The sequence below is a fragment of the Sarcophilus harrisii genome, chromosome 3 (genome assembly GCF_902635505.1).
Source record: "Sarcophilus harrisii chromosome 3, mSarHar1.11, whole genome shotgun sequence".
Taxonomy (NCBI): domain Eukaryota; kingdom Metazoa; phylum Chordata; class Mammalia; order Dasyuromorphia; family Dasyuridae; genus Sarcophilus; species Sarcophilus harrisii.
This window is the reverse complement of record NC_045428.1, coordinates 148,471,341-148,486,153: the sequence shown is the minus strand read 5'-3', so window position 1 is coordinate 148,486,153 and position 14,813 is coordinate 148,471,341. Positions and strand designations below refer to the sequence as shown.

Below are 14,813 nucleotides of genomic sequence, written 5' to 3'. Positions count from 1 at the left end.
GATCACCACCAACGTCCTCAACTCAATCTTGTCCCAGCTCATTTTCTAAGTAATTGTTTCTCATTAGTTCTGATAATGTTTTAATAGTGTTACCCATAATTTAGTCACCCAAGAATTAATAATGGGGAGGGGGAGTGATATGCAAAGGAGGGTTATGATGAGCTACACAAAATATAAACAGGTATAGTCTTTAATTAATCAGATTAGCCTCAAGGTCTTACTCTTAGAATACATTACTTGGCTCTGAGGACTTGGGTGAAGACTTTATTGTCACATAGAAGGTATTAATTTCTGTCAGGCACGTTAAAGATACAGTTTGTTTCTCACTGGTTCCCCCCCATTCTTTTTCCAGATGCACTCCTATGCCCAGAATAGCAACAAAATGTTAAGGGTGGAAAGATGGTAGTGAATTCCCTGAGTGTCTTTTGTCTTCCTATCACCCAAGAAACTGGAAATTGTTGCACCAAGGGGGACAGCCTGCCACAATACATTTTCTTTTCCTGAAAGGGTTCAAGTTCTTTCCTAAAATACTAAGAAAGGATTGTCTTAGGTTTTGGACATTTTGTTAAATCATCTGGTCACAATCTTAAAAGGCTCTGATGGGACCCATCTCTTATCCGTCTATAGAAAGTGACCACAGAATTATAAGTGAGATGTGTATTCTAACCCTTTCTGGAGATTTCAGTGTCATAGCATCATAGGTTTTAGGTCTGGAAGGAACCTACATTTGTCATCACCATCATCTTACTGATGAGGGAACTGGGACCCAAAGACATAAAGAGGAGTTATATAAAGTCACTCAGATATTACTTAGTGGAGAAAAGAATCCAACCAATCTTGATAATCTTTCCACCATATCACCCTGTTATGTTGATTCAATTTGAAGAAAGTGCAACTCAAGATTCTCCTAGCCTGTAAACCCATCCTTTTCTGTGATACTGGTATACTTGGCCAGTTCCACTCTCCTGGCTTTTCTAGAAAGTTTGCTCAAATATTTGCCTATTCAGAGGTCCATATACTTATGGCCCCTAAGAAAAAGAGGCTCTAGTAGTGTCATTGCAAACCATAGCATATCTCAGCTTGGCAGTGATCAGCTGAAAGTTCACATAAGAATGACTTTATATCTGAACAAAAAGTTCAGTCTCTTGGAGAGATGGGTATCACCATAAGGCATCTCATTCCTTTGGATCATCATTATGATCTCCTTATGATGGTTAGATTAGGTAATGGTAGTAGCTGTTTAGGTAGGTTATTGTCTTCTTTCTGGAAGTACTTTAGTAGGGGCACACTAAAATCTTTTGTAGGATGTAAAGCAGGAAGGGGTCTTAGATGTATTTTATTTGAATCCCCTGGCACGCCGGTAGCACAGTGAATAGGGCACTGAATGTGGAGTCAGAAAGAGGTGAGAGCAAATCTGACCTCAGACATTTACTGGCTGTGTGACTCTGCAAGTCACCCAATCTGAATTCTTCAGTTTCCTCATCTGTAAAATGGGGATAAAAATAGCATCAGTTTTCCTGGGTTGTTGGGAAGAATAAATGAGATGCTTGTAAAATGCTTTGTAAACCCCAAGCACTATGTAAATCGTAGCTGCTATTTATTATTATTAATATTATTTGAGGGGAATGTGGCTCATGGAAGTGATATGACTTGCCCAAAGTCATATAGCTAATAAGCAGCCAGAAAAAAGTCAAATTCAGATCTTCAAATCCAGTTCTGTCTCATACAGGGCTACCTCCAAAGTTTTGCTAAGAGCCAGGGTCCACAATAGATGCACAAAACTTGAGATGCTCTTGTGAGACTTCATAAGATCATAGATTTAGAGCTGAAAGGGAATCTTAGAAAACATCACATTTAGCTCCTTCATTTTACAAGATGAGAAACTGAGTCCAACAGTGTCCAAAGTTACAATTAATACATGTCCGAAGCAATTCTTACCAATTCCAAAACAGATATCACATTACCACATGGTATGACATAAGTGTGTATTCTGAGTTTGTAGGACAAAATGGGTATTTGAGTCAGCTTCCTATTCCTTCTCCACTACCTGTTCCCTCCCCCCAATTCAACCATCTTTGGTTTGATTCTTGGTTACTTCTTGGGTACTCCTTTGGGTCTTTCTAGATCAGACCTCAGTAGCAGTCTTAAGTCTTTGCTTCCTATTCGTTCACTTCCAGGATCCTGCAAATGGGAATTACTGATCCACCTGAGTTGAGGAAATCATAGCCTCAGTTTAAGATTCTTATTCAGACCCTTAATTTAAGATGAAGTAGGAGTATAAGGGTGATGGGGTACCAGTGAGCTCTTTCAAGATTGGCTAGTAGGTGAAATGAAATGAAAGTCAAGTCCTGCTTCTCAGAAGGGTCAAGACCAGCAGCTCCTAATGGAGCTGAATCATTCTCATGCTCTAAGTTTTCTCTTTCTATCCCAGTTTCAGAACAGTGGCTGGTTGCTAGGAACTAAGCTCCCAGTAGAGTTCTGACTGTTTGCTACTGTCCTATCCTTTCTATTTGCACCTTTCTTGTCTTGAGCTGTGTGAGGTGAGTGAACAAGTGTGTAGTTGCAATCCATGATGTTTTTCTTTCTGCTCATTTTGCAACTTTTATTCATATCCTCGTTTCTGTCAGAAACCTCTTTGAGTGAAAATTATTAAAATAGCCAATTCAACAGGGAGAACCAGGGAAGCCCTTGGTTGGGAGGTGTCGTAGGGGCCTTATAGGACATATGCAAAAGGGACATGGGGAGAAGGAGGGGGTGGTCTGGGGAAAAATGAAACTAAAAAACAACTGTTTTCTATTTACAAATTTAAATAAACAGAACAGCCTTCCCCGTGGTGTTTGTCTAAGTGCAGCAGCATTGCTGCTGTGTAGGTCATGAAAAGGTTGGTGCAGAGTTTAAAACTTCCCATTCTGTTAATTTCTTAAAGAACAGTCGTTCAGAGTCTGGACACAAAAGCTCATGATTTAATGAGGAACAGAAACAAAATCTCTGATTGTTGGTGTTTCAAACTTCATTGGCGTCCTCTGGCAACCACAAGTTGATCCTCGGCGGCTTCAATACCCTTTAGCCTTCAATATAAGAGTACATGCTGAATAGAGAACAATAGCTGGTTGTTATGTTTATTTACCCTTACTACAAGCTGGGTTAACCTCTTCAAAACAGCTTTACTAAGCCCGTTAACCACACCGCCCATATGACCTGTAGAAGTATCTCTAATGTGATGCAAATCTGACTGGAGACCATATGCACCAGTTCAGCCGTATTGTGTCTTCTCAGAGTACAAGTTTATTGCAGAGGGAGTCTTGTCCCCACCATACATTTACAGGGGGGGAAATAGCCTGAATGGCAAACAGTTTTAAAAGGGAAATAAAGGGGGGGGGGGGAAGTGACATCAGAAAGTCTGGTGTTTTCTTGAATTTATTTTTTAATTATTTGTAACTAGGGACCCAAAATATTCATACAGGATAAGGTCTCTTTCATGTATACATGCATTTCTCTCTCCTCTCTCTCTCTATATATATATTATTAAACCTAGAACCCAACCCGTAAGATTTAGTTTTTAAAAAAGATATTTTTTATAAGCAAATAAGAGTAAGTGATCTACTTATTCCCAGTACCCTGAGATTTTCCTCTATTTTTTAGGCAGATGTGATTCTTTTCATTTCACATTTTATAAAAGTGTACATTTGGGGCCCAGAATTGCTTGTGATTTCATTCTAACAAGTGAAAAACGGTTACTAACAGAGTGTGAGTGATTGGGAGATATCAGATTGAAAAAAGGTTCAGTATTCTCTAAAAATGTTTTTTTTCCCATCAATTTGACAGATCAGTGAAATTTAAACCTGTGTTTAGATCATACTAGGAAAAAACTGTGAGACCCTAAGTTTGGGGCCAAAGGGAAGAAAGCCCATCTTTCTGTTAGGGTATAGTTCCAATATATTAACCAAAATAAAAAACTAACATGAGCTCTAAATGGAATTATATTCCAATCTGGCATACTAACAAGTCCCCAGTGTGACAGTCCCTCTTTAAGAAACCCACTGTATATGTTCCGCCCACCTGGGGAGAGTTTCTTTTAGCAGATCATTTTTTCTTGATGGCTGTGGCAAGCGTAACAATGTTCTGTGCCTGCTTCAGTAATGGCATGTCTATCATACTCCCATGGAAAGTAAAGGCTCCCTGGAAAACAGAGAATACAAACTTCCTGAAAGAATGCTTGGAAATTATAGGCTTCCTTTCCGCACACACTTGTGAAACAAGAACATTAGATCCCACCTGAATCATACTGACTTTTCTTACATAGACTTTTGAGAAGGCCAAAGTAAATAACAAAGGCAAGATTGATTCCCCTCCTCCCAAAGGGATTGGGAAGGGGGGAAGAAAGGGGAGGGAAGTTCAGAGTTTTAAAGAAGATGAAAAACACCCAATCACAATGTGTGGGAAGACATGCACACAGTTTAACTCTTGATATTAAGAATAAATCAAAAGTAGATTGATCCTCAAAGTCAGTTGCATGGCAGAGGAATACATACTCTGATTCATATTTTTCCTATATATATTTGAAAAAAATCTTTGCTTAAAAACTAGAAAACAATTCTGTCTTTTGATACCTGATTAGCTTTTAAAAGTTTCATTTAAAAATACTATTAGAGGAAAATATACTTATTTTGAGCCATAATGTAGAGTCAGTGTACACTTAAGTGATTAGTAAGGATTGTGGGGTAGAAAGGAATATAGAACTTGAAGTCAATAGATATTGGGATTCAGAATTTTCCCTCTTCTGCTCATAGTAGCTGTGAGACCATGGGCATAACTGGGTCTTTAAACTTTAGTTTCCTCATCTTTAAAATGGAAAAAAGAACATATAGTTTCTTTAATAATAATAATAATATATATATGTTGTTGAAGATTTCATGAGATAATATATTTAAAAGCATTTTGTAAGCCTTAACAAGCCATAGGATTTAATTATGATTATAAAGACCTTATAGAAAAAACCTGAAGTGTTAAATTAATAGAAACAATTCAGGTTATTGACACAAAAACACTATTACTGAAACATCATGGACCATGATGTTGCCCTTAAAAATACTTAGTGGCAAGAATTTGTTAGAAGAAAATAGTTAACTATTTTTATACTGTATCAAAGATTAGATTAGAATCTGAAACAAATATCTTGGTGTACAGTTGTACTCAAAAGCTTCTCTTTCTCATCTCTTATCTTTCCAGATTTCTCACTTTCAGGATTCAGAGGGTTATGGGCAGTGGGAATGGGCTAGATGGACTGCATATATGATTTCTACATGCTGATTTGTGATGATAAAGTACATGTGTAAAGTAAAGCCAGTAGAGTAAAGTACACAAAATATTGTTGCACTGATTAGTTTTAGGGACATCTTTGTTAGGATTCACCTTCTTCCTTTCCTTTTTTCCTAGTGGGAATTGTGAGATCATTGGATTAGTGTAATACAACATGAGGAAGGTCTCAAAAATAATGGTACAAAATCCTTGAGACTTGCTCCTGACTTTATAATAAAGTTAGCTCTTTTTTTTTTGAATAAAGGCAATTTTTACTAGCCTTGAACTGTGATCACTAGAATAGGGAACTCATAGGGGAGAGACATCTTCCAATTTATGTTGACATCTTTCCAGAAATTTATCTTCTTAGAGACTTAACCATTTAAACAGATCACTGAAGTAACTTGCCAAAGGGCAGTGCTTGGATTTGAAATTACATCTTCTTAATTCCAATTCTTAATCGCCAGTTCTTTATTTACTATTGAGAGGCATATGATGTTGTCTAACAAAAAGTTAAACATTAAACAACAACAACAACAAACAAATAAAAAATCCCAACAACCAAATCAACAATCTATAAATAATGGCTCACATTTATAGTGCTTAATTCTTAACAAAATACTTTCTCTTTCCTTCCCTCTTTCTGCCCTTCCTTTCTTACAGCTCCCTCCTTTCTCTCTCTTTTCCTTTCCTCCTTCCTTTTCCTCCTTTGTTTCTAAAGCATACCGAATGAAAAGCACGATACAGATAAGATCTTAAGATCCTACACATTGTTTTGGTCCGTGGTATCTTCCTGCTCTCATTTTGATTATTTTTGAGCCACATTTATTTATTTTTTGAAATTTATGGGAAAAAATTTATTGATGCTTATAAGGTAAGTTGTTTAGAAGAAACTATTAGGCAGAGACAAACATTTCCTGTATGCACAGTGGTCACACATCTCTGGTGGGTCAAGAATTTCCCTTTTTAGTAGCCTGCAGTTTCCTTTTAAGACACTTCCCTCATCACAATTCTCTGAGGTAGGATATTGTTAAGTACCTACTGGCAAGCTGGCACTGCCTGTTTTATAAATGAAGAAACTGAACCTCAGAGAATATAGAACTTAAATTTGAACACAGACCTTCTGACTCCTACTGGTGCTCTTTCCCTCACAACACCCTGCCTCTCCATAAAACCATAAAACTCAGTTCATGAAATTTTCCCCAGCTGTGCTTATATACTTCCCAGTCCTAGTAATGATACACCTGATGAGATGGTGCATCAGTAGCCTAAAGTACTAGATTGTGGGTCACTTTTTCATTTTGATTGGCTATGTGTGTGTTTGTCTGCTTGTTTTTAAATTTGTTCCCTGAATGATTTCTTTCAGGTCTGGGCAGAATTTTGGTCAGGCCCTATGGCTGTGACTAATTTACATTTTAAAATTGCATCATTGATTTTAACTATGATTAAAAATATTTTCCCCTTAGATGCATTCGTGCTGCTCCTTTTCCTCCTAAACATTTATATATTTGGCTGGCAGTCCAGAGGATGTTCCATAGGTTAGGCTACATGTGAAATCAGGGCATGGAACACATGCTGTTTTACAAGGCAATAGTCTAGTTTTCTTATTGAAGTAAATGATGAAGACCAAAGGCCTCCTGGTTATCCACCCACCAAGTGGATTATTGCCCTGTAAAACAGCACATCTGTCCTGCTACGGCCTAAATAATAGGCTGGAGAAAGGAAATTAGCATAGATGCACATGAAATCAAAATGATGCACACGGAATGGAAATGACAGCTTTGGGCATATGCCATGTTCCCTGAATCTGCAACATGAGTCAGAGTTCTATATGCACATCAAAAAAGGGAATAGTCTTGTAGTTTTTCAACTCAGGGAGTCAATTTCCCAATTTGTTCTAAGAATGAGTTGTACTTGGTTTGCTTTATTTATCTCAATCTGGGGCATGCAATTCTAATTTTTTTTAATTTTATGGTCTCCCACATTCTTACCATTTTTAAGGTTCCAGATTTATGGCTGAAGAATTTTTTTTATCTCATATACAGCTTCTCTAGCTGAGATCCCCAATTATTCTCTGATTCTTTTTATAGGTTCTTTCATGTATAAATCTAGAATATACTTTTGTGATTCCCAAATCTCAAAGCTCTATTAGCAAGAATAATACAGCAAGAAGCTACTTAGATTTTAGGTGAAAATTTGAAATTTCCCTTTGTGAATTAGTATAGATTGGTAGTTGATTTCATAGTCTAGCACTTGTCATTTCATTTAGATAATGAAGCTTCCTTAGTTTTTAATGTGTTTAGGTGAGAACCCTTAATAAACCTAAAGATTCAAAGTAAATTCCTGTTAAGATTTTCTTTATTCAATAACAACTAAGTGCTAATGGATATAATGGTGATGAAAAAAGTTCATTTTTTGTTCCCTTGTCATCTCTTTCTACATTCCTTAGGAATCTCATTCATTCCCATAAATTCAACTATTACTTCTATGTAAAGAAATTGGTGCTTGGTGCTTGGTGGATTGCTATAGGCACCAGTGGAGGGGTTTCCCCACTGATGAGATAATGGATCCATGAAAACATTTAAGTTTTGGAATATAATTTCACTTTGACGAGTACAATGCGTATATAATAGTTCATATTTATGTAGCATTTTATATAAAGAACTTAGTAAATATTGGGCTTTATTTTCCCTAATGCCTCAGTAATAATCTCATAATAACTTACTTTTTAACTCTTTCCAGCCCTGAAAAGTTACTGATTTCTTGGAGAGAATCTTGTTTATTTTCTGATAGCTAAATCTTTGATGATGATGATAACTTTTTCATAGAGAAGACACTCAAATTATTCTAGTATTTCTAAAGCTCAGTCCTTTCTCGTGTTAACCAGAGAAATTTCAGATGACTGTAAATTAATCTAATATTTTCTCCATTGATTTTCTTTTAAAATAACTTGAGCTTTAACATTTAAGAGCATTATCTACAGCATATCCCAATGACAATGTTGCTATGATTCCTAAGATAGGATTTTCCCTGTCAGACTTAAAAATAAAGTATAAGTACAGCCATCACATTTTCCTTCAGGGCTGAAGTAGTTTCCTATAGCTGTCTAAGCCTTTTTCCTAGGTGAGTTTCTTAGTTAATGGCTCAACCTAGCTAATCTGTGAAATCTCCATTTCAATAATCCTTAGAAATTTCTTTTTGAGGTTTGGTATCTACCTTCTTCCTAAAACCTCCCTGTCTAATTACTGCTCCAACCTTCTATAATTATGTAATTATTCCTTATTTATTAATGCCAGGCTATCACCTGCTCTTTCAGTATTCCATGGTCTGCCGCAAACCATGCTAATACTAGCTTCATTGGTCCTTCTTTCTTGAGACCCTTTGATAGCCAATGCCTCTTTCATAACCTATGACCTAACCTACTTGTGAGAACCCTTGGAAAATCAATAATCAATCCTTTTTGACATGGCTTCCTCTGAATTCAGATATGCTATTCCATAGAGAACATACAATTGAAGATAGACAGCTAATGCTCACTAGAGTAAGTGTCAGGACTCTTAAATCCTATAATACAGGTACCAGAAACTGGGGTAAATTATTTCAAAGTATTTTTATTGGGGATGTTGGCTTACTTAGAGCTCTGATAAATCAGAAAAATGCCCCACTCCAAAAAAACCCCAAGGGATAGCAATTAATATTTGGTTAAATCATATAATAAAGGGAAATTGTTAATTAAAAATTCACAATTATGTTTTTTTTCTGATCCTGGTTACTGGGAAGGATTTGGGACTAGTTTGAGCAACAATATTATTATGACTTCTTGTAAAATATTGAGAGTATAAAAATCCCATTTACAAATAATTTACCATAGTGAGAATACAGATTTACTAAAAATTCCATTATCTAGTATATCCCAATTATTCCTCAGAAAAACTCTGTATGTGTGTGGGTATTTTTATACATATATGTGTATATATTATATGTGTATGTACATACACATAAAATGCATACCTATGCACAGCCACACATACATATATACATCTCTCTATGTATAAACATATATAGTATATGCATATTTTTGTTCAGAAGGCTGCTCAAAATTGATTAATTTCTCTTGAGCATAAAGTAAGCAAAATTATTGAGGCTGATGGAAATTTGGATAGTAAAAAGAAAAAAAATTCTTATCTTCATTTTTGATGTTTTGCTTTTGTTTTCTTTAAAACAGACATCCATACAAACAAAAAACAAACTATTACACCGGACCAGTTTGCTTAATTTAAGGGGCCTGGGGAAATGGAAGGGAAGGAATAGGATGGGGAAAAGGGGAAATGGGAAATGGATTTTGAAACCCAGTGAATTTCAGAACACAGGAGAAGCCAGGAGAGTGTCCCACTTATGTAGAAGGTTTTAGCTCTGGTTTTGCTGATCTTACAGACATGCTACTTCCTCATGGCTTCCTGAGTTAAGTTCAGATCATGTCAAGAGCAACGTGAAAAATTCCTGGGTGCTCTGAGGAGCCAGGCTCTGTTGTCATGAATGGAAGATTTGACTTCCCAGAGAAGAAATTTGACCGTCCAATGGTACAAGTCATATTTTTGAAGACCATGTTAGTGGGGGGATCACTTCTCCAATATACTTAGAATTTCCATTCGAGCTATTATTGGAAGTGGAATGAACATAACTACTGTTGTAATGATAGTTTGTTACAAGTGAACCCTTGCAGTAGACAATCATGGGTAACTTGGCTCAGGGATGGGATGCTGAGCCTCAGAGAGATCTTGGGAGAATACTCAAGTCATGGAAAATATGAATTTTTGTGTTTTTTTTAAACAAACAAAACAAAACCCAACCAAAAAGCCTTCTCATCTTACTGTTCAGTGCCTGATTAATACAATTTGTTTTCCAACTTTCTTTCCTTGCTAAACTTTTATTTCTTATAGGATCTAAGGTTCCTAGGTTTGTTAGTAGTTTTAAATTTTTATATATTTATCAGATTGATCTGGGGTCTTTCTTAAATTTTTCCACTGTTATTGAGGCCTATGCTTCTATAGATAGCCATTGTGCTGTGGTAGATTCTTGGGATGATAAACTGTAAATCAGTGTTTTCCTCTTCCTTGTCCTTCACATTTCCAAATAGTGATACAGACCTGCTGATTTTACTGAACCCCACCCTCTGGGTTTGGGGGAGAGAATAAGTAGTATTCTAGTTTAAGAGGCATATTAAATATTTGAGCACCTACCATATGCCCTGCATGGGTCCTGCCCCCAAGATACACATCCAAACATGTAAAACACTTTAATGACAACTTAAGACAGTTAACTGACTAAGTACACAAATTGATAGTACAATTAATAGATATTTTATCATTCTGAGAAGAAATAAATCATTTTTAGTCTTCTCTTTTCTTAGCATCTTTTAGTAGAGAGCACACTGTATTTAATTTGTTAAATGGAGAACTTTAGGGGAAAACTTGGGACAATTGCTATTCCTCTAAATGCCTACATTTCTGCTGCACTGGTGTTTTATTTATATTATAAAATATATAATATTTTATATTCATATATAATATGAAAATATGAAAAAATTTATAATATATACTATTATATAACATACATGTTATAGAATTAAATGTATATTTAATTATACATTAAATTAACATTAATTTATTAATAAATTATATAAGTTAATGAAATTAAATATTAATAATTAAATACATAATATGTAACAAATATAGACATACATGCATATATACAGAGATATACATAAATAAATCATTTTATACACATAATTGTCTATATTATTATGTCTAATGTGTTTTGTTCTCTCTGTGTGTATGTATATAGGGTGTTAGATATATTGAGGGATGCTATAGGGGGTTTTAATGCTTCATTTGGATGCTGGTCTAAATAATCTCAGTGCTAAGATTCTGTGACTCACCTTGTCTTATTATCAAACTTCCCCTCTCAATTAGATCCTTCCTATGTTCTCAAGCACATTATAATGTCCCTTCCGCTCTATATTTTGCCCTTTGGAACACAGAGGAAGGGTGGGCTGCTTTGAGACCTTTTTTTTCCCTCTAGGATAACAGAACTAATATCCCAGATGACCCTCAGAAATGATGGTGATTCTAGTACTTGAACCCACATCTTTTGAGATTAATTCTTGTTTCTGTTGCACTTCATGCTTCTTCCATGAACATTTCTCTCCATTAGGCTTAATCTTAACTAGAGGATACTGTGTACCACACTCATGGCATCTCAGCTTACATAGAGATAGTCTACTTTTTGTGTGAGGTCAGAAAAAACATCTCAACTTACCAATGGGGAATGCAGCTCCCCCCCCCCCAACCTTTCCTGTCCTCAGTGTCCCCTCCTCCCAACTCACCCCTTTTAGATGCTGCACAGTCCATGCATCTCTTGGGGTTTTGTGGCTGATACAGTCACAGAGTAGCCTGTAGCTCAAGCTGTTGAAGGCACAATCACTCCTCCCCTTTCTGGCTGTGTAGCATTTTATCCCACTTTCCAGCCTGACTGTTCCACTTACAAACAAAGGGAAAACAGGTTGCTTCAAGCCCCTCGGCCCTACTTCAGTCTTCCTAATTATGAGCCTTTCCTTCATTTCCCCTTTGTCTGAAAGACTGTTTTTTGGGGTTGTTGTTGTTGTTGTTTTTTGCACCACATGTATATTACATTCTTGAAATGGCAATGTTCAGAAAGCTGATGTTGAGTACCCAATGACTGAAAAACTTTACTGGGTATTTTTTGTTGTTGTTTAGTTGTTTTTGACTCTTTGTGATTCCATTTAGGGTTTTCTTGGCAAAGATACTAGAGTGGTTTTCCATTTCTTTCTCCAGCTCATTTTACAAATGAGGAAACTGAGGAAACAAGATTAAGTAACTTTCTCAGGTTAACCTAAGTGGTAAATGTCTGAGGTTAAACTGATACTCTATCCATTGTGCCCCCATCTGCCCACCAGGTGCTTTAAAAAAGTACTATGGCTACTGCCACTCTTAACACCTGCTAAATTGTATTTATATTTTTTCTTTAGAATGGTTTAGTGGAAAAGCTCTGGGATGGAAATCTGGGTTCAGATTTTGCTGTTGACATTTGCTATTTGTATCTTTATCTGCAAAATAATGAAGTAACTTAAGCCTCTTCTAGCTTTAGGTCTGAAACTATTAGTGACTTATGAGGAGTTTACAATCTACTTGAAATATATACTCAAAAAAGGTTTAAAAATTCAGTTTGATTCAATAAACATTTATTAAATTGTACTATGTACCAAATGCTTTGGTAGGTGCCATTGACATAAAAAGACAAAATAACTATTGTCTTCTCTCAAGGAACTTTGTTTTACTGGAGGAAGAGAGGAAACAATTTCCATAGATATTAATAAATATGAAATGTATACAAAATCAGGATAAAATAATTTTGTCAAGAGGAGGGGTTTACCAGCAGAGATTTAAGTTAGAGGCATTATCTTTTTTTTCTGGTAATCTTGGGATTACTCTCAGATCTACTTTGAGAACACCCTGAAGACAGATGCTATAAAAAAGTAGTATGAGCTAAGGTAAAGCACACTGCACTGTGCTCAGAAGAGATTTGTTTTCTAGTCCTCATTCAATAGCTTTGCTAGTGAGTCAACAAGCATTTTCTAATGATCATTGTATTATGTGCCAGTTATAGATACAAAGAAAAGCAAAAACAGTCCTCATCCCCAGGGAGGTTTCATTTTTTGGAGGACCTAGAATCTACCAGGGATCTTAGACAAGTCACAAAAATGGCATAAAACGCTAAAAACAATTCTGACCACTGGAAGCTATCCAGAGTCTTTATTTTGACCAGCTGAAATGAGACCCAGAAATAACTTCTGTTCTTCCTTTTGGACATAGGATGGCATAACATTCACTCATCGTTAGGTATTTCAAAGAGGTGAGATGATACATTGCCAGTTCCTGATTGTACTTGTGCAGCAATGGTTGCTACAACAGGGAAAGCCAAGACTTAACTCATCAGTATATAATTTGCTGTCCAATGGGAGTATTCACAGTGGCCAGGGTGAGATAACTTCCTATTCTTCACTATTGAAGGTTGAGAATCCCACCTAATCTGGTAATACAACACTCCCTAGCCATGATGATCATGATGCATGAGCGATGGAGAAGATTCTCTTCTCCTATTATTTCTATAATTTATTTTTGGTCTAGACCTATCAATGCATCAGTGGGAACTCCTGATATGGAAACTCCATCAATGTGGATGGGCAGCTTGACTGTAGCTTATAGTACTGGAGGCTACTTGGAGGCACTGAGAATTTAAGTAATTTGTTCAGATTCACAGAATAAGAAGAAGCACTTGAACCCAGGTTTCCTTGGCTCTAAAGCAAACTTCCTGTTCTTTATAGCTTGCTATCTTTTTTTCCCCTCATATCTTAAAAGCATGCTATGCTTACTTACAGTTGTTCTCTGTCTTTCTCATCTGTCACCCCTATATACTCAGTAGCTCAAAAAACATTGAACTGGGTCAATTTTTTTTCTTCCATGGGTAGCTAGGTGGCCAGTGGGTACAGCCTGGAGTATGGAGCAATAGGACTCGAATTCAAATCCAACCTCAAACATCTACCAGTTGTGTGACCTTGGACAAGTTACATAACCCACTTTGCCACAATTCCTCATTTGCAAAATGAGCTAAAGGAAGAGGAGGAAAGAACAAACCACTCATTATTTTTGCCAAGAAAACCCCAAATGGGATTGTGAAAAGTAAGATATAATTGAACAACAACATTTTTTTTTCTAAACCACTGAGTTAATTATTTTTCAAAAAGTAACATGGAGAGATGCAACGTTAGAATAAGAAATCACAAAAGAAAAGAAATTTATTATAGTTGCTTTGGGAAATTACATTAAAAGACCAATGCAACTTTTAAGCTTACTAATAAAAACTATTACGATATCAAAAGGTAAAGATTATTCATGAGTGATGCAGTTACAATGAGACGTGAAATCTCAGCTTTGTAAAATAAAAAGGTTTTAGTGGGAATGATGATAAGATATGACATAATCTTGCTTTTGCTTTTGAAGGTAAAGAATTCATTTTTTTGTATATATAAACTTTTAACCTTTAGTATTTATTAACTTTGGCTGGTTTAAAATTTTGTCCTTTTTAAAAAATTACAAACCTGACAAAGATCAACAAATATGAACATTCATTTAATCTCTGTCTGCCTCAGTTTCCTCAACTGATTTGCCCAGAGTCACATAACCTCATAAGTGCCCAAGATCAAATTTGAACTCAGGTTTGCCTGACTCTGGGCCCATTGCTCTATCCGTTGTGCTCTCTACTTGCTGCCAGTCTCTTCTCTCTTATATTTCCTTCTATTTATTTTATTATGAAAGAGGCAGTACATCTCTCAGTATAGGAAGAGCTATACTAAAATATGTTCTCTAACATATACTAGCTTAAAAGTGGCTCAAAATGGCAAGATACAACCTTTCAATGTTGTGGGCCTGAGGCTC

General features: G+C 36.0%; 1 protein-coding gene and 1 long non-coding RNA gene across 3 annotated transcripts in view; one reads left to right on the top strand and one right to left on the bottom strand.

Moving 5' to 3' along the window:
- The window catches only part of LOC116422273, a 139,556-nt gene that overhangs the window by 71,207 nt on the left and 53,536 nt on the right, over nucleotides 1–14,813 (top strand). The window lies entirely within an intron of this gene.
- Nucleotides 2,942–14,813, bottom strand: part of CLYBL (citrate lyase beta like) — a 347,744-nt gene continuing 335,872 nt past the window's right edge. Inside the window, exons 8-9 of one of the 2 annotated variants that reach the window (XM_003765767.4) lie at nucleotides 4,060–4,179; nucleotides 2,942–3,068 (exon numbers count right to left, since the gene is read on the bottom strand). In XM_003765767.4, the coding sequence (XP_003765815.1) occupies nucleotides 4,084–4,179 (96 nt within the window). In that variant the 3' untranslated portion in view covers nucleotides 2,942–3,068; nucleotides 4,060–4,083. Of the gene's footprint in view, nucleotides 3,089–4,059; nucleotides 4,180–14,813 lie in introns of both variants that reach the window. The other variant, XM_023500508.2, reaches the window with a different exon arrangement.